This window comes from Cetorhinus maximus, chromosome 20 (genome assembly GCF_964194155.1).
Source record: "Cetorhinus maximus chromosome 20, sCetMax3.hap1.1, whole genome shotgun sequence".
NCBI classification, from domain to species: domain Eukaryota; kingdom Metazoa; phylum Chordata; class Chondrichthyes; order Lamniformes; family Cetorhinidae; genus Cetorhinus; species Cetorhinus maximus.
The window spans coordinates 35665646-35685942 of record NC_135898.1 but is presented as its reverse complement, the minus strand read 5'-3'; the positions used below and the strand labels follow the sequence as shown (position 1 = coordinate 35685942).

Sequence of the window (20297 nt, the reverse complement as noted above, 5' to 3'; positions counted from 1 at the left end):
CGTAAGGTGTCAGAGGAATCACGGATGTAGGTGGGAAGGGACTGGACAAGGGGAGAGAGAAGGGAGTCAAGATAACGAGAAATGAGTTCCGTGGGGCAGGAACAGGCTGACACGATCGGTCTGCCAGGACAGTTCTGTTTGTGGATTTTGGGTGGGAGGTAGAAGCGGGCCGTCCGAGGTTGGGCGACTATCAAGTTGGAAGCTGTGGGAGGAAGATCTCCAGAGGAGATGAGGTCAGTGACAGTCCTGGAAACAATGGCTTGATGTTCTGTGGTGGGGTCATGGTCCAGGGAGAGGTAGGAGGAAACGTCTGCGAGTTGACGCTCAGCCTCCGCGAGGTAGAGGTCAATGCGCCAGACAACAACAGTACCACCCTTGTCAGCGGGTTTGATGACAATGTTGGGGTTGGACCTGAGAGAACGGAGTGCAGTGAGTTCAGAGAGAGACAGATTAGAATGGGTGAGAGGAGCCGTTCTCCCCGTTCAACGGATCCTTTTACCCACCTCCAATATTCTCCCTCCACTTGGACCCCTCCCTCTGGATTCTTACCTTCTCTTGATCTTTTCATTGAGAACTGTCGGCGTGACATTAGCCGTCTCAATTTCTCTGCTCCTCTCACCCATTCTAATCTGTCTCTCTCTGAACTCACTGCACTCCGTTCTCTCAGGTCCAACCCCAACATTGTCATCAAACCCGCTGACAAGGGTGGTACTGTTGTTGTCTGGTGCATTGACCTCTACCTCGCGGAGGCTGAGCGTCAACTCGCAGACGTTTCCTCCTACCTCTCCCTGGACCATGACCCCACCACAGAACATCAAGCCATTGTTTCCAGGACTGTCACTGACCTCATCTCCTCTGGAGATCTTCCTCCCACGGCTTCCAACTTGATAGTCGCCCAACCTCGGACGGCCCGCTTCTACCTCCTACCCAAAATCCACAAACAGAACTGTCCTGGCAGACCGATCGTGTCAGCCTGTTCCTGCCCCACGGAACTCATTTCTCGTTATCTTGACTCCCTTCTCTCTCCCCTTGTCCAGTCCCTTCCCACCTACATCCGTGATTCCTCTGACACCTTACGTCACATCAACAATTTCCAGTTCCCTGGCCCCAACCGCTTCCTCTTCACCATGGATGTCCAATCACTCTACACCTCCATCCCCCACCAGGATGGTCTGAGGGCCCTTAGCTTCTTCCTTGAACAGAGGCCCCAACAATCCCCATCCACCACTACTCCGTCTGGCTGAACTTGTTCTCACACTGAACAATTTCTCCTTTAACTCCTCTCACTTCCTCCAAATAAAAGGTGTGGCTATGGGTACCCGCATGGGCCCCAGCTATGCCTGTCTCTTTATGGGGTATGTGGAACATTCCTTGTTCCAGTCCTACTCCGGCCCCCTCCCACAACTCTTTCTCCGGTACATCGATGATTACTTCGGTGCTGCTTCATGCTCTCGTCGGGACCTGGAAAAATTTATTAATTTTGCTTCCAATCTCCACCCCTCCATCATCTTCACATGGTCCATCTCTGACACTTCTCTTCCCTTCCTTGACCTCTCTGTCTCAATTTCTGATGATAGACTGTCCACCAATATCCATTACAAGCCTACCGACTCCCACAGCTACCTCGACTACAGCTCCTCACACCCCGCTTCCTGTAAAGACTCCATCCCATTCTCTCAGTTCCTTCGCCTCCGTCGCATCTGTTCTGATGACGCTACCTTCAAAAACAGCTCCTCTGACATGTCCTCCTTCTTCCTTAACCGAGGTTTTCCATCCACGGTCGTTGACAGGGCCCTCAACCGTGTCCGGCCCATATCCCGCGCATCCTCCCTCACGCCTTCTCCTCCTTCCCAGAAACATGATAGGGTCCCCCTTGTCCTCACTTATCACCCCACCAGCCTCCGCATTCAAAGGATCATCCTCCGCCATTTCCGCCAACTCCAGCATGATGCCACCACCAAACACATCTTCCCTTCACCCCCCTTGACGGCATTCCGTAGGGATCGTTCCCTCCGGGACACCCTGGTCCACTCCTCCATCACCCCCTACTCCTCAACCCCCACTTATGGCACCTCCCCATGCCCACGCAGAAGATGCAACACCTGCCCCTTCACTTCCTCTCTCCTCACCGTCCAAGGGCCCAAACATTCCTTTCAAGTGAAGCAGCATTTCACTTGCATTTCCCCTAACTTAGTCTACTGCATTCGTTGCTCCCAATGCGGTCTCCTCTACATTGGAGAGACCAAACGCAAACTGGGCGACCGTTTTGCGGAACACCTGCGGTCTGTCCGCAAGAAAGACCCAAACCTCCCTGTCGCTTGCCATTTTAACACTCCACCCTGTTCTCTTGCCCACATGTCTGTCCTTGGCTTGCTGCATTGTTCCAGTGAAGCCCAACGCAAACTGGAGGAACAGCACCTCATCTTCCGACTAGGCACTTTACAGCCTTCTGGGCTGAATATTGAATTCAACAACTTTAGATCTTAAACTCCCCCTCCCCCCATCCCCACCCCGTTTCTTTTCCCCCCCCCACCCGCCTTTTTTTTCAATAATTTATATAGATTCTTCTTTCCCCACCTATTTCCATTATTTTTAAATCTAAAACTAAAACCTTTAGTCTTTCCACCCCACCCCCACTAGAGCTGTACTTTGAATATCCTGTCTTGCATTCTTAATTAGCACTTTTCTCAGACAAAGACCACCACCTTCAACACCTCTTTGACCCTTTTGTCTCTGACATCTTTTGATTATCTGCTCACACCACACCCTCAATGTGTCTCTTCCCCCCCACCCACCTTAAACCAATTTATATTTCTCCCTTGTTGAAACTATGCTTCAGTTCTGCTGAAGGGCCATGAGGGCTCGAAACGTTGACTGATTTCTTCTCCACCGATGCTGCCAGACTTGCTGAGTTTTTCCAGGTAATTCTGTTTTTATTTTGTTTTGCCCCTCAGTCTTCTCTGCTCCAACGAAAACAACTCAAGTCTATCCAATCTCTCCTCATAACTTAAATGTTTCATCCCAGGCAACATCCTGGTGAATCTCCTCTGCACCCTCTCCAGTGCAATCACATCGTTCCTATAATGTGGCGACTGGAACTGCACACAGTACTCCAGCTGTGGCTTCACCAAGGTTCTATACAACTCCAACATGACCAACCTACTTTTGTAATCTATGCCTCGATTGATAAAGGCAAGTGTCCCATATGCCTTTTTCACCACCCCTCTAACATGCCCCTCTGCCTTCAGAGATCTATGGACACACACGCCAAGGTCCCTTTGTTCCTCAGAACTTCCTAGTGTCATGCCGTTCATTGAATACTTCCTTGTCGAATGACTCCTTCCAAAGTGTATCACCTCACACTTTTCAGGGTTAAATTCCATCTGCCACTTTTCTGCCCATTTGACCATCCCATCTATATCTTCCTGTAGCCCAAGACACTCAACCTCACTATTAACCACCCGACCAATCTTTGTGTCATCCACAAACTTACTAATCCTACCCCCCACATAGTCATCTATGTCGTTTATATAAATGACAAATAATAGGGGACCGAGCACAGATCCCTGTGGTACGCCACTGGACACGGGCTTCCAGTCACTAAAGTATCCTTCTGTCATCACCCCCTGTCTCCGACAACTACGCCAATTTTGAATCCACCTTATCAAATTACCCTGTATCCCATGTGCATTTGCCTTCTTTATAAGTCTCCCATGTGGGACCTTGTCAAAGGCTTTGCTGAAATCCATATAGACTACATCAACTGCACTACCCTCATCTACACACCTGATCACCTCCTCAAAAAATTCAATCAAATTTGTTAGGCATGACCTCCCTCTGACAAAGCCATGCTGACTATCGCCGATCAAACCTTGCCTCTTCAAGTGGAGATAGACTCTCTCCTTCAGAATTTTCTCCAATAGTTTCCCTACCACTGACGTGAGACTCACTGGCCTGTAGTTCCCTGGCTTATCTCCACAACCCTACTTAAATAGCAGAACCATATTAGCTGTTCTCCAGTCCTCTGGCACCTCCCCCGTGGCCAGAGAGGAATTAAAAATTTGGGTTAGAGCCCATGCGATCTCCTCCCTTGCCTCCCTCAGCAGCCTGGGACACAAATCATCCGGACCTGGAGATTTGTTCACTTTTAAGCCTGCCAACACCTCCAATACCTTGCCACTCCTTATATCAATTTGCTCAAGAACCTCGTAGTCTCTCTCCCTGAGTTCGATGCCTTCATCCTCATTCTTTTGGGTGAAGACGGATGTGAAGTATTCATTCAACACTCTAGCGATGTCCTCTGGCTCCGCCCATAGATTGCCCCCTTAGTCCCTAATGTGCCCTACTCTTTCCCTGGTTATCCTCTTCCCATTGATATACTCATAGAATATCTTGGGATTTTCCCTACTTTTACCAGCCAGAGCTTTCTCATATCCCCTCTTTGCTCTCCTAATTGCTTTCTTAAGCTCCACCCTGCATTGTCTATACTCCACTAATGCCTCTGCTGATTTGCTTCCTTTGTACCTGGTAAAAGCCTCTCCTTTCCTACTCATCGTAACCTGAATATCTCTGGTCATCCATGGTTCCCTGGGCTTGTTAATCCTGTCACCCTAGAGGGAACATGTTGAGCGTGTACCCTCCCCATTTCCTTTTTGAACGCCCCCCACTGCTCCTCCGTAGATTTCCCCACAAGTAGCTATTCCCAGTCTACCTTGTCCAGATCTTGCCTTATTTTACTAAAATCCACTCTCCCCCAATCCAAAACATTTCTTTGTCCAGAACAAACTTAAATTATACCATGTTGTGGTCGCTATCACTAAAATGCTCGCCCACCACCACTTCAGCCACCTGTCCGGCTTCATTCCCCAGAATTAGGTCCAGCACTGCACCGTCCCTTGTTGGACCTTCTACATATTGACCTAAAAAGTTCTCCTGTACACATTTCAAGAAATCCACTCCATCCAAGCCCTTAACACTATGGACTGAATTTTTTGCCTGTCGGGCAGGTGGGCCCGACCCAATCTCCAGCGGGCGGGGAGCTGATCCCCGCTGGAGAAGCGGGTCCCGCCGCCATTTTAAGTGGGCGGGCCTTAATTGGCTAGGAAGCGCTATGCGCTTGGGATTCCCCAAATGCGAGAGTGCGCTCTTTCGCGCATGCGCGCAAAAGAAAGCACATCTCCCTGAGGCTAAGTGCTGCCTCAGGGAGATCGCTGAAAGTTTTTCAAACTCTAAAAATGGAAAAATAAAAAAATCATTAACATGTCCCCCTATATGACAATGTCACACGAGATGGGACATTAATAAATTTCACAAAAACTTTAATAAACTTTTTTAAAACCTACATGACGTCTCATAACGCCGGTGGATGAGGTTTCATGTTTTTTCAGAAGCCCGCAGGGGCTCCTGGCCTGCCCACCAACCTTAAGGTTGGATGGGCAGGTCCTTTAATTGTTTTAATTATCCTGTCAATGGCCTCACTTGGCCATTGACAGGTCGGCGGGTGGACAGCTGATCGCACTGTGCCCCCGCCTTTCTGAAGATTTAAATGGGGCGGGATGACGTCGGGCGTCATTTTCGTGTCAGCGAGCGGGCCCCGCCCCCAGCTCGCCGATAGAAAAATTCAGCCCTATGTCTATCCCAATTAATGTTGGGAAAGTTGAAATCACCTAATATAATTACCCTATTATTGTTTTTACACACCTCTGCAAAATGTGCTCATTTCTGTTCCTCAATTTCCCACTGACTATCTGGGGGTCTATAATAAACACCTAACAATGTGGCTGCCCCTTTTTCATTCCTAAGCTCTACCCACAAAGCTTCATTCAACGCCCCCTCCAAGATATCATCTCCTTACTGCAGTAACTGACTCCTTAACTAATAATGCAATGCCTCCTCCTCTTTTACCCCCTCCCCTGTCTTGCCTGAAGATTCTATATCCCGGAATGTTGAGCTGCCAATCTTGCCCCTCCCTCAACCACGTCTCAGTGATGGCTACAATATCCCAATTCCACTTGTCAATCCTCACCCTTAACTCACCCGTTTTACCTGTAATACTCCTGGCATTAAAGTAGAGGCCATCCAGCCTTGCCTTACTCCCTTGAAACTTAATGCAGCTGTACTCCCTCTGACTTGATGGTTTTACTGTATTATGAAGTGTTCCTATTCTGCTAACATTCTGTGTCCCCTCCCCCTGCTGAATTAGTTTAAACTCGTCCCAACAGCACTAGAAAACCTGCCCGCAAGGATGTTAGTCCCGCTCTGGTTCAGATGTAGACCGTCCCGCTTGTACAGGTCCCACCTTCCCCAGAAACGGTCCCAGTGATCCAGGAATCTAAAACCCTCCCTCCTGCACCAACTCTTAAGCCACGTCTTCATCTGTGCTGTTCTCCTATTTCTGAGCTCGCTAGTACGTGGCACTGGGAGTAATCCAGAGATTACAACCTGAGAGGTCTTGCTTTTTAGTCTACTGCCCAACTCCCTGAATTCTTGATGCAAGACCTCATCCCTCTTTCTACCTATGTCATTGGTACCAACATGTACCATGACCTCTGCCTTATCAGTCTCCCCCTTCAGGATGCCCTGCAGCCGCTCAGTGACATCCCAGACCCTGGCACCAGGGAGGCAACATCCCATCCTGAGTCACGTTGACGGCCACAGCCTATCTGTTCCCCTGACTATAGAATTCCCTATTACTATTGCTCTTCCTCCCTTCCTCCCCTCCTGTACAGACAGCTGCTTATGGTGCCAGAGGCTTGGCTCTGTCCGCACTCCCTGGAGGAACCAGTGCCCTCATCAGCCTTCAAAATGCAATACCGATTTGTGAGCGGGACCTCAGGGGACTCCTGAACTACCTGCCTGTTTCTCTTGGACTGCCTGGTGGTCACCCATTCCCTTCCTTCCTCAAGTCCCTTCAGCTGTGGTGTGACCACCTCTCTAAACGTGCTATCCACGATGCTCTCAGACTCGTGGATGCTCCACAGTGTCCCCAGCCACTGTTCCAGCTCTGAAACCCAATCTTCCAGGAGCTGCAGCTGGACAAATTTCCTGCACACGTGCTAGTCCCGGGCACTGGAAATGTTCCCGGCTTCCCACATGGAGCACGAGGAGAACACCACAGCTTTGAGCGCTCCTGCCATGACTTATCCCTTTAAATTAAACCTTTTAAATCAATTACTCTAGGGCCCTTCTTTCCTGACTCTCGTTACTTTAGAATATACAAACTATAAACCACAAAAAGACCTTAAACTATAAGCGATAAAAGTAGTAAATACTTACCCAACCTTACCCACTACTTACCAGTCATTCCTTTCCCTTGTAGCCTCTACTGCTGCAGCAGGGGCAAGACCACTCTCTGAAGATTTAAGAAGTTGGATAGCAAGGAAAAAATACAAAGAGCATTTCTTCCCCTATGCACCGAATTCCCATTGTGCACCAAATTGCCAATACCCACTCTGGCTGTGTCTCACTCAGGATGAGCTCTCTCCCCTGTTCATGTGCAAACTGTTACTTAGCTTTCAACAACCTCTATCAATCATGACTCAGGCCTGACATTCATATGCCCACTTAGCATTGCTGCAAGCCACACACCCACATGACACAGGTTGCACAACTGCCAGCTATTCAACCATAGCAGCCAAATCAGCCAAACAAATCGCACACAATCATTGACAAACTGCACTCTCTCAAACAGGACAAGGTGGCACATAACCATAGCAGGATGTAACAGGATATGCACAGCTGTATATCCTGAACCTTTTTATTTATTTATTCATTTATGGGATCTGGACGTCGCTGGCTTGGCTAGCATTTATTGCCATTCCCTAGTTGCCCTTGAGAAGGTGGTGGTGCCTTCTTGAACTGCTGCAGTCCATGTGGTGTTACACACACACTGCTGTTAGGTAGGGAGTTTCAGGATTTTGACCGAGTGACAGTGAAGGAACAGCGATATAATTCCAAGTCGGGATGATGAGTGGTCTAGATGGGAACTTCTAGGTGGTGTTGTTCCCATTTGTCTGCTGCCCTTGTCCTTCTAGATGGCAGTGGTCATGGGGTTCAAAGGTGCTGTCTAAGGAGGCTTGATGTATTCCTGCAGTGCATCTTGAAGATGGTATACACTGCTGCCACTGTGCATCAATGCTGGAGGGAGTGAATGTTTATGGATTGGGTGGCGGTCAAGCGGGCTGCCTAGTCCTGTATGGTGTCAAGCTTCCTGAGTGTTGATGGAGCTGCACTCATCCAAGCAAACGGAGAGTACACTCCTAACTTGTGCCTTGTAGATGATGGACAGGCTTTAGGGAGACAGGAGATGAGTTACTCAATGAAGGATTCCTAGCCTCTGACCTGCTCTTGTAGCCACAGTATTTATATGGCTATTCCAGTTCAGTTTCTTGTCAATCATAACCCCCAAGATGTTGATAGTGGGGGTATCGGCAATGGTAATGTCATTGAATGTCAAGGGGTGATGGTTAGATTTGTTTTTGTTGGAGATGGTCATTGCCTGGTACTTGTGTGGCGCCAGTGTTACTTGCCACATGTTAGCTCAAGCCTGAATATCATCTAGGTCTTGCTGCATTTACATATGGACTGCTTCAGCGTCTGAGGAGTTGCGAATGGTGATGAACATTAAGCAATCATCAGTGAGCATCCCCACTTCTGACCTTACAATGAAAGGAAGGTCATTGATGATGCAGTTGAAGATGCTTGGGCCTAGCACATTACCCTGAGGAACCCCTGCACTGATGTCCTGGAACTGAGATAATTGACCTCCAACAGCCACAGCCATCTTCCTTTATGCCAGGTATGATTCCAACCAATGAAGAGATTTCCCCCGATTCCCATTGACTCCAGTTTTGCTAGGGCTCCTTGATGCCACACTCTTGTCAAATGCTGCCTCGATGTCAAGAGCAATGACTCTTACCCTCAACTCTGCAGTTCATGTTTGTCCATGTTTGAACCAAGGCTGTAATGAGGTCAGGAGCTGAGTGGCCCTGGCGGAACCCAAACTGAGTGTCAGTAAGCAGGTTATTACTAAGCAAGTGCCGCTTGATAGCACTGTTGATGACCCCCTCCATCACTTTACTGATGATCGAGAGGAGACTGATGAGGTGGTAATTGGCCGAGTTGGATTTGTCCTGCTTTTTGTGTACAGGACATACCTGGGCAATTTTCCAGATGGCTGGGTAGATGCCAGTGTTGTAGTTGTACTGGGACAGCTTGGCTAGGGGTATAGCAAGTTCTGGAGCACAAGTCTTCAGTACTATTGCTGGAATATTGTCAGGGGCTGTAACCTTTGCAGTATCTAGTGCCTTCAGCTGTTCCTTGATGTAATGTGCTGTGAATCGAATTGGTTGAAGATTGGTACTTGTGATGTGTGATGCTGGGGACCTCCAGAGGAGGCCACAATGGATCATCCACTCGACACTTCTGGCTGAAGATTGTTGCAAATGATTCAGCCTTACCTTTTTCACTGATGTGCTGGGCTCCCCCATCATTGAGGATGGGGATATTTGTGGAGCCTCCTCCTCCAGCGAGTTGCTTAACTGTCCACCACCATTCACGACAGGATGTGGCAGGACTGCAGAGCTTAGATCTGATCCGTTGGTTGAAGAATCATTTAGCTCCCATCTATCGCTTGTTGCTAATACTGTTTGGCACTCAAGTAGCCCAGTGTTATAGCTTCACCAGGTTAACACCTCATTTTTAGGCATGCCTGGTGCTCCTACTAGCATGCCCTCCTGCACTCTTCATTGCGTCAGGGTTGATCCCCTGCCTGGGTGATAATGGTAGAGTGCAGGATATGCCAGGCCATGAGGTTACAGTTTCTGGTTGAGTACAATTCTGCTGCTGCTGATGGCCTACAGTGCCTCATGGATTCCCAGTCTTCAGTGGCTAGATCTGTTAGAAATGTGTTTCATTTAGCTCGGTGGTAGTCCCACACAACACGATGGAGGCTATCCTCAATGTGAAGATGTGACTTCCTCTCTACTGTGCGGTGGTCACTCCTACCGATACTGTCATGGACAGATGCATCTGCAGCAGGCAAGTTGGTGAGAATGAGGTCAGGTATGTTTTTCCCTCTTGTTGGTTCCCTCACCACCTGCCACAGACCCAGTCTATCAGTATGTCATTTAAGACTTGGCCAGCTCAGTCTGTAGTGATGCTACTGAGCCACTCTTGGTGATGGACATTGAAGTCCCCTAACCAGAGTACATTCTGTGCCCTTGCCACCTCAGTGCTTCCTCCAAGTGGTGTTCAAAATGGAGGAGTACTGATTCATTGGCTGAGGGGGATGGTACATGGTAATCAGCAGGAGGTTTTCTTGCTCATGTTTGAGCTGATTCCATGAGGCTGCATGTGGTCCAGAGTCGATGTTGAGGACTCCCAGGGCAACACCGTCCTGATTGTATACCACTATGCCCTCATCTCTGCTGGGTCTACCTTACCAGTGTCGGGATATACCCAGGGTTGATGGTTGTGTCTGGGATACTGTCTGTAAGGTATGATTCCATGAGTCAGGCTGTTGCTTGACTAGTCTGTGAGACATTTCACTCAATTTTGCCACCAGGTGTTAGGAGGAATTGCCGTTGTTTGTTCAGGTGCCTAGGTTGATGCTGGATGGTCCGTCCGGTTTCATTCCTTTTAGGACTTTCTAGCACTTTCATACAACTGATCAGCTTGCTAGGCCATTTCAGATGGGCATTTAAGAGTCAACCTGGAGTCACATGTAGGCCAGACCAGGTAAGGACAGCAGATTTCCTTCCCTAGAGGGAATTAGTGAACTAGATGGGTTTTTATGACAATTGACAATGTTCTTATGGACATCATTAGACTTTTAATTCCAGATTTTTATTGAATTCAAATTTTGCCATTTACCATGGTGGGATTGGAACCTGGGTTCCCAGAGTCTCTGGATTACTAGTCCAGTGACAATGCCATTATACGACAGCCTCCCCTTATGGAGGAGACGGTGCAGGCCCTTAAAAGGATGTCCATTTCTGAGGTTGTGGCCAACGGAAGAGGACTGAATCCACGAAGATGATGTTATCCTCAGACCTAATCCTTCTCTCATATCCCATTTCTCCTATATCACTCACACTCTTCTCTGCAGGGGACCCAGATGAGCATAACAGAAGGGCGGCCTACAGAAGAACATTGATGGGTATGCATAACCAAATGCATAAAGCCTGTCAGAAAGCCTACTGTCATTGTCAAGGAGCATAGAGGAGTCCAGCACTGGGCACAAAGCTTAGAGCCCATCTTTTCCACCCTGCAAGAGGTGCCCAACCCCATCAGCAAACTTGTAGACGCAACCATGATCCCATGTCTGCTGGCTGATGTCTCAGTTTCCATTGCAACACAAACAGCTTCTACCAGAAGTCTGAGTGCTAAAGTGGGATCTCAGACTGAAGCCGTGCAAGTTTAGATTGCTGCCATCATGGCTATCAATTACCTTGTTCAAAGGAGCTTCACAGTAGTCGAGCAGTCTGCCCTCTGTTATGACGGATGCCATTATTACAGCTGAGTTATTTAAAAATCCCTGAGGGAAGCTTTAAACAACTGTCATAACCTATAATTTTAAGTGTTATGTTTGACATGCGACTCTAAATTCAGGAATCAGACCACCAGTTCCCAAGGTTTTACATTAAACTAAATGAAACATTTTTATTAATTTACACAGGCTAAAATATATATACACACGGCTTCAAATTTCTACTATCATAACTTATAAGAAATTCCCAAACTAATCTCCTTCAAGGCAACAGCAACCCATAGACTTAACCAAACACCAGGCAAATAATTTTCACCTTACGAATTCAAAATTAGGTTCTTTTCACATTGGTCCCTGTGGAGACAGTTGGAGGCTTACAGCTGCCTTTTGATCTCTCACTGCCTCTGCTCTGCACACCCAGAAACTGCTGAAGTTATACCTACTACCGCCCATTGAATGTAAGTTCTCTTTGTATCACCAGCCTTTTCTAACAATAAAACCCCTTTCATAGTACCAATTTTAATAGTAATATAAACATATCGCTTGGTATCTGCTAGATAGGTGTCAGTTTTCACCCCATTCTTGAATGATCTATTCAAAAAATGCAAATGCATGCTATCTCTCTTACAAATCAAAACTAGTACACATCAAAGCACCCAGACTAGCTATCTTTAATCCAATTAAAACACACCCACAGACTAAACCTCTATTTTAAAAGAAAAGTATTTTCCAATAATATATACATTAATAGCTTCATGACACCTCCAACAAATTACTAGGATCGTTGCATAAGTGCCAGTGGTGAGTGCTAGTGGCTCTGTGGAGCACAAGCCTGCTGTCCTCCCTCAGGAAGACAGTGTTCACTCTTCCACCACTGCCTCTCCACCTCTACCCTTGCTGTTACCTGTCAGCTAGAATCCCTATTACACCTGAGATGGTGCAGTCCGAAGCCAGGCCTTCTAGGCCCAGAACTGCTCAAGGATGTCCTCAAGTCATCTGCAATCTCATCACCTGAAATTCAGCAGCCTTGCACCAGCCATGCTGCAGCCACTGAGATGGCATTGCGTAAGAGCATTAGGACAGGCAAAGGCACATGGAAGACAGACACTAAGAGAATGCACAAGGGTGATTTAGCTGACTTGTGTATGGAATATGGTATAATTTCAAAAGTTGTGACTTTTATTTTAATATTGGTCAGTGAGAGAGGGAAGGTATGATATGGGACTGTTTGTGAATGGGGAATTCAGGTTGCAGATACTGGTATGAGAATATAAGAAATAGCTGGAGTGGATGCATTTGGCCTTTCAGGTCTGCTCCACCATTCAAAAAGAATCATGGCTGATCTTCTACCTCAACTCCTCCTTCCCGGACTATTCCCATAACTCTTAATTCCCTTCATACCCAAAAACTTCTCTACCTCTGAATTGAATATACTCAATGACTGAGTATCCATAGCCCTCTCGGGTTGAGAGTTCCCAAGGTTCAAAACTCTTTGAGTGAAGAAATTTCCCCTCATTTTTGTCCTATTTGGCCAACTCCCTATACTGAGACTGTGACCTCATGTCCTAGACTCCCCAGCCAGAGCATTTACCCTGTCAAGACCCTTAAGAATTTAGTATGTTTCACTTGGATCACTCCTTATTCTTCTAGATTCCAGGGAATATCATTCTAGTCTACTCAATCTCTCCTCACAGGACATCATAAGTGCTAATCTAATGAGCCTTTGTTACACTCCCTCTGTATCACACTCCAATAAGCTCTTCATGAAAATCTGTGCAGAAAGGGACTGTTTAGGTTTTGCTGCTACCTTCTCCACATCCTCTTCCCCCTCCTCCTGCTCCATCTCATGCTCCTGAGCTACTGACTGTATAACTGGTGGCAAGAGCCAGGCTCTCATGATGACAAGGTTGTGCAGCATGCAGCTGACTGCAGTATATCTTGACACCCTCTCTACTGAGAACTGCAGAACTTCTTCAAGGCTTCTCCAGGTAGCAAAACTGTTGTTTCAGCATGCCAATAGTCTGCTCTGCAACATTTTACGTGGCAGCATGGATTTCATTAGCTGCATATTGCACGTGTTTGTGAGTTGAGCACTGGAGTCATCAGTCATGTGGTCAGCAGATGCCACTTGTCACCTAGTAGTTTCTTTGCTTTGCCGTGGCGGCTTAAATACAGCCAGCATGATGGACTGCTGGAGAATGAAGGTGTTATAATAGCTGCTGTGATACCAGACATTAACCTCCACCATTGTTTGCATATGTATATTGAATGTGTGAATTTTTTTGACTGCAGCGTGGGGCAGAATTGACATGTGCTCTACACCATGGGGAAGCCTGCAATCCTAGCGAAGCCACATGCTTCACTCCACCTCTCCGTCTGCCTTTCTCTGGCAAGAGGGAATGAAATATAGTTAGCTCTCAGTGGATATCTCCAACTCCAGCCTGGAAGGAGCCAGACACATGACATTTCATTGCCATGGTCACTTTCACACTTGCCCTACCCTGAAGTTGCAGATGTGATTGCAGATGGTGGCATATTTCAAAGAATACATCCTTACTGAAGCACAGGCATTTCATACATCGTTTCTAACTGAGGTTCAGTTGGAAAGTTGCTCCCTGAACACTGTGGGCAGATATGGGCTTCTGCTGTGAGCCTATCCCCCACCCCCCCACCTCCTCCTCCCTCTTCCAGTCCTGCTCTGTATACCCTCTGTCATTTTCCAAGTCATGCTGTATTCCAAAGGAATTGCCTACTAGTGCACCAACATCTGGGTGCAGCTGGTTTGTGCAGAAGCCTTGAAGTCACCAATATTCCTTCAGCACCTGCCACACCACTCCATTTAGAGTTGGGCAACTTTGAACAACAATAGGAAGCATCAACTGCTCATAGAATCAAAGTAACAGCCAGAGAAACTTAACCGCAGCTAACCTCTAGGTGGTTGTTGATCCCTTTAAATGGCAATTTAAGGCCTTCCTGCTGCTGAATGCATTTTCACCTCTGCAGTGTTAAGCTGCATTGAGCATTGAAATGGCATCGCGTGTCTCAAATCATGATCTGCCGTCTCTGTATACTTCATGCAGCCTTTCACTATGTATTTTAATGCCCTCACAAGTATGGCATTCGGCACAACCCTCCATAGAAACGTGTGTGCATACCTTGGGTGCCATTCTGGGCATCAAATAGCACCTGCAGAGCTCAGACAATGGCCAGAATTTTCCCATTGGCAATTTGGGGGTGGGGCTCGCTTGCCGATGGGAAAATGACGCGGGATGACGTCGGGAGGAACCCCCGACGTCATCCTGGTCCCTTTAAATTTTCAGGAAGGCGGGCGGACAGCAAAATGAGCTGTCCACCTGCCGACCTGTCAATGGCCAATTGAGGCCAATGACAGGGTAATTAAAGTAACTAAAGGCCCTGCCCATCCAACCTTAAGGCCGGTGGGCAGGCCAGGAGCCCCATCGGGCTCCTGATAATACATGAAACCTCATCCACTGTCGGGATGAGGTTTCATGTTCCTTTTTAAAAACTTTAATAAATGTAATGTGATATTTATTAACATGTCCCATCTCATGTGACATTGTCACATGACAGGGTCATGTTAGTAATATTTTTAATTTTCTATTTTTTAAGTTTTGTATACTGTCACTAATCTCCCTGAGACAGCACTTTGTCTCAGGGAGCAGTGCGCTCTTTCGTGTGCATGTGTGAAAGAGCGCACTTTGACAGCTGGGGATTCCCTCCCCCCACCCCTGCACAGAAAGTGCATAGTGCTTCCTGTCGGGCAGGCCGCTGGGCGGGCCTTAATTGGCCTGCCCACTCAAAATGGCTGTCCGCCCACCGCCGAGCCTGTGGGGCCCGCACGCCCACCAGGAGCAAAATTCTGCCCAATAGGTGCTACCGATCCAAATTTTGCACTGTAAATATCTTAGGAATGGGACCATTTGGATTCTAATAGTTCCTTCTTAAGTTAACTGGTTTGAGTGTGATAATTTTTTTAAATCTTGAATGTGTTCTTCAGAAGCATTTGGCATTATGCTGTTAGTAATTCTCTTTCTACTTGCCCAACTAAATCCCAAGTCCTTAACTTGTGTACAACAATTGTATATCATTCACTGAGCTAATTATCCAGCAATGAATCTGAATATTTTAAAACTGACTAATGTTCAGCTATTGCTTTTCAAGTCTTCTGTTCCTTTACTTATGTTCAAAGTATCTCATGCATTTTTGTTTATGCACTGTTAGTTTCATTTAGTATTTTTCAAAGTTATTTGTTTATTTTTTTTTAAATTCTGCCAATCTTTCCTCGATCCTTCCTTTCCTGAAGGTGCTCACAATTTGCCAAACTTTACACCCTTCCCCATGGCATTTAATTGCATTGCAAGAGGATTGGAAATTGTGTGCACAAAGAAGGAAGTTTATGAATAGAGTGCAGCTGGATAAGAGGTCATTGACCTGAAGAAAAATCAAAGTGGGAGGGAGAACACAGCCCTCGGAAATCTCTGTTAATGAGAAAATGAATTGGGTGGATGAATCATAATGAATCAAATAAAATTACTGTATGGTGGTGGATCTCCAGTCACCCACAAAAGCATTCAAACTTCATGTACAACTCCAGACAGCGAGTGTTGGCAAGCTATTTAACTGCAGGGGCATTCCACCGATTCCCATCTTCTCTTCATCTAATGTTGGCATCCTCTTTTAGCAGGGGTCATTGAACAGTGATCAGCAAAGAGGTACATGCAGAACTTTGACCTCCCCAATTTAGCAGCTCTGCAACCAACTGTAGGGCCCAAACCCCAGACCTGGCCGAGGTCAGCTAGCTCAGCACAGATTAGGTAGTGAACCTGTAATCTTATTGATCTTAATGTTCAGCTACTTACTGCCTTAACCATCAGATTGATATTTACATGGTCAACAAATAAAATCAATTGCGTTAGGGCATGTCAATTATGGACATTTGCATTTTTGTCACATCTCTTTGAAACTGTTTTATTTCTTGTGTGCAACAGCTATTTGTACATTTAATATAGTTTTAATATTACATATTGAAAAATTATTTTTGGGAAAACTTAAGACCATTTTGCATTGACAGAATCTTTTTTCCCTAGTTTATTTCAGCATTACAAATTGTATGAGTTCCTTTTCCGTCAAACACCAGATATAGAGATTCTAGACACAGAGGTCAGTAATCAATACTTTCTTTAAAAAATGCCGTCATCAATTTTCTCTCCTCCCTTGTTCTGGAACAAGGAGACTAAATATAACTCTTCTGCTAAAAGTCCAGTGAAATTAGCCAGTCGGGGAATCTAACATGGAACCTTCTTGTCTTGTGGGGCTTAGCTGTCCAGTGTCTGCCCTTGTTCAGCCATTAAGTCATTAACTTAATTTAACATTAATATACTGTAAAATAAAGTGCACGTAACATCTGAACAAAAGTATAATTGTGAAATAGTAAGCACCAGAATGAATTTTAATAAGAGTATTTCATTTTATTTGTACAGTAAATGGGAGCCCTTTATGTATTAGTTCATATATTTTACAATGGCAACAAAATTCCAAAAATAGAGTTAAAGGCTTAAATGGATTGTGGCTTTTCTTTGAACTACATGATGGAATGTTGTGTTTTGGGGAAAAACTAGTCTCAGTGCATGGTTTAAAGTTCAGTATTTATAGCTGTTATTTTTGCTGATACCGAAATTCCAGATGCCAGTATTCACAGCATCTTATTTTAGAAACAGGGACATGATGGATACTATAAGGAAGAAATATATTATTATACGAAGGGTATCAAAGGAATCACTTTTGTCTAGGCAAGGCAATTCTAGGATCTTTGGTGCAGAAAGTTTATTTTCTTCAGTATCCTTATGTTAAAATATGTTGTAGAAAATTAAAGAGAAACATTTGAAAAAGTATAAAAATTATCCACTTCATTTAATCCTATTTCAGGCAGTATCATTCCATCCTTATTCCAACAACTATGACTGAATTCACAATATATTTGTTGAAATTTCCTCTAGTTTTAAAAAGTGAGAATTAGCCAAATGTTATCCTCCTAAGAAAAAAAAATGAAATTAACACTTTAGAAGGTTTGATGAACTACAGTTATTTGACCTCAATTGAAAAGAGTCTAAATTATCCTGTGCATGCGGCAACCTGTGTGCATATTTTTTGGATTATGGACAATTTCTTTCACATTTCAAGACATTGGCACATGAAGTATCGAATTGGTGGAATTCAAGGAAATAATCTGATAATTAAAGAAAGGGCATTGAAATCTGAATAAAGACCAGAGTCTTTCCTGCCTTTGTTTCCGTTTACCTTCAGATTACTTAAGCATTTATCCCATGTTCAAAGTTCTTAACTGTTCTAAACTGCCAAAATATATGCATTAAAAAGTTTGGACAAAAGTTCAGCTGTTTGCCCTGAAAAACAATTAGTCAAACATTAAAAAAAATACAAGATTCTATCAACCAAAACTATCAAAAAAGTAAATTAAACAAAGCCAATAACAAATGTGCAACAATGTTATTAAAGAACGGAAGGATTTAATAGTTGCTGTCTTGTTAAACCAGAGGCAATTTTGTTGTACTAGACCAATAAATGAAGGAGGTTGTCATGTAAAAAAAAACCCATCGGCTTATAAAATCATGAAGCAAATTTTACAATATTAGTTAGAATGAATATTGACATTTGGTGTTTGTTTCTGCTGATGCTAATAACCCCTATAAATGGGTTGGTGTTTAATATTCGGGGTATTGATCAAATAAATCTTGATTTCTTCAGGATCAAAAGAGACCACATTGAATACTTTGCACAATTTAAGAATATATCATATTTACATAGGAAATGAATTTTGGTGAACTGTGCTGCAAAGCTTTAAATAAACTCTACTAAAGTGCCCTCAAGAAATTTCTCTTTGACAATGCTTTTGTTCCCTCCTGAATCTCTTCCCTCCCCCTCACCCCGAGCTTGGTATACACTCCCTGTGAAGTGCTCTGAGATGTCTCTTTGTGCATAATAAACACTACAGAAATGTAAATTTGCCTATTTCTATTTCTTATGTTCTTAAATTGTTTCATACAAGTTCTGCCTTCTATCTAGATTTAGTTGTATTTTGCAATAATTATACTAAATGAAGGCATGTTATTTAGGACATATTTGTTAAAGATGATTTACTATATTGTCAGTCACATAATAAATGGGGTTAAATTTAATTAGTTTAATATTAATTATTTAATTTCCAGATTTTCAAAAAGGAAATTTTGATTGAAACAAATGAATTCTGTTACCATGCCCCAGTAATTTAGAAGGTCTCTAAGCATTATAGAATTTCATTACATTATACAATAATGGTAGTTTTTTTAAAACTGCACTCAAAACACACCAAAGCTAGTGACAGTGATGGGTTATTGAATGATGACTGATCATTTATTTTTCTAAGTTTAATGGCATGGAGCCAGCTCTATCGCAGCAAACATACTCCTTAAAAATGGAGATCTCAGACTATTAAATTGCAATGGGATTGATTTAGAAATCTGAAGTTTTACCATTATTTTTTAAAAATGCAACAAAATTAATTCTATATTTAGTTGTCATAGCTATTTAAGGGCTGCAAATAAGAGGCAGGAAAATCACCTGACTGAAAGACTGAAATTTATGAAGTACTCTGCAGAGAACATTTACAGTGCAATATTTAAATTGTACTCCAAAGAACACAGCGCAAAACAAAACAAAGTGTTAATCAACATGATTGCATGCTAATAGCAATACCAATGTGCACATAATGTCTTGGTTGTTTAGACCTTGCACAATTTAACTTGTTAGAAAACAATTTAGACAGCTGAAATTTCACCCTTCATATGGGTGGGAAGCATTCAAATTAAGTGTTAATAATAGTGATATAATATACCAAATTTTCCATTATAGCCTCAGTGAAACTGGATGCTGCTTGTAGGCTGATACAGGTAATGATAGTGAGCTCGGGAGTAAAATGCAGCCAGATCAGAGTTGACACTGGTGGGAAGCATTAATATGGACCTTGGATCACAATAATTGGGTACAGATGGTTCAAACACATTTCATGTGGAACCCAGGACAGACTTTAATCTCCTATGTCTTCAATTCGTTTTCCACCTCACTGAACTACATTAGTGGGCCTGGCACACTTGGGAGGAGTTAGGAAAAGAAGAATTGGAATAGCTGTGCGCATAGTAGAGAAATTGGAACCTCAGAGCAGGGGCCACAGCACAGCAGTGGCTGGAAGTTGATATTACAAATATACACTTGTGGGCAAGAAAAAGGGGAAACACGGCTGCAATCGGCTGATAGTGTATAGAGACCTGGACCTAAAAGCAGCCAGGACCCTGGTTTACGGGGGAATCTCTGTGAAAATCTGGAGGGAAAGGAGTGTGCCTGCAAAATCTGAGAAGAAGCTCACGCAAAGGCCTCAAGACAGGTTGGAGTGGTTTATACTGTAAATAAGTGCACAAATAAGGTTATTTGGCAAAACTTTGACACTTTTTTGTATGTTTGTTATTGTCTAGGGAATGCACAAAAGTTTATCTCCAAGACCTAAAATATGATCTTTTCCTTGTTTTAAGCTTGAGGTAGAAGTCATCAAATCAGCAGATCCATTCCCTCCACCATTGGAGGAGAGTTTAACCTGGGATATCTATTCATCATATGTACTGCTGCAGCCACCAGAGGACTTGGTACCAGAGGTATTGCCACATTTTCTCAACTTATGATGAATCAAGGTCTTGTTCACAGATACATGTTGCTATAGATCATCCACTCTCTGACATTTTTT

The 20297-nt window shown here is 44.5% G+C and overlaps 1 protein-coding gene across 2 annotated transcripts in view; it reads left to right on the top strand.

The window, feature by feature from the left end:
• The window catches only part of cabcoco1 (ciliary associated calcium binding coiled-coil 1), a 108159-nt gene that overhangs the window by 58486 nt on the left and 29376 nt on the right, over positions 1–20297 (top strand). For both annotated transcript variants that reach the window (XM_078565246.1, XM_078565247.1), the window contains exons 4-5: positions 16597–16669; positions 20089–20208. In XM_078565246.1, coding sequence (XP_078421372.1) covers positions 16597–16669; positions 20089–20208 — 193 coding nt within the window. The remainder of the gene's footprint in view (positions 1–16596; positions 16670–20088; positions 20209–20297) is intronic.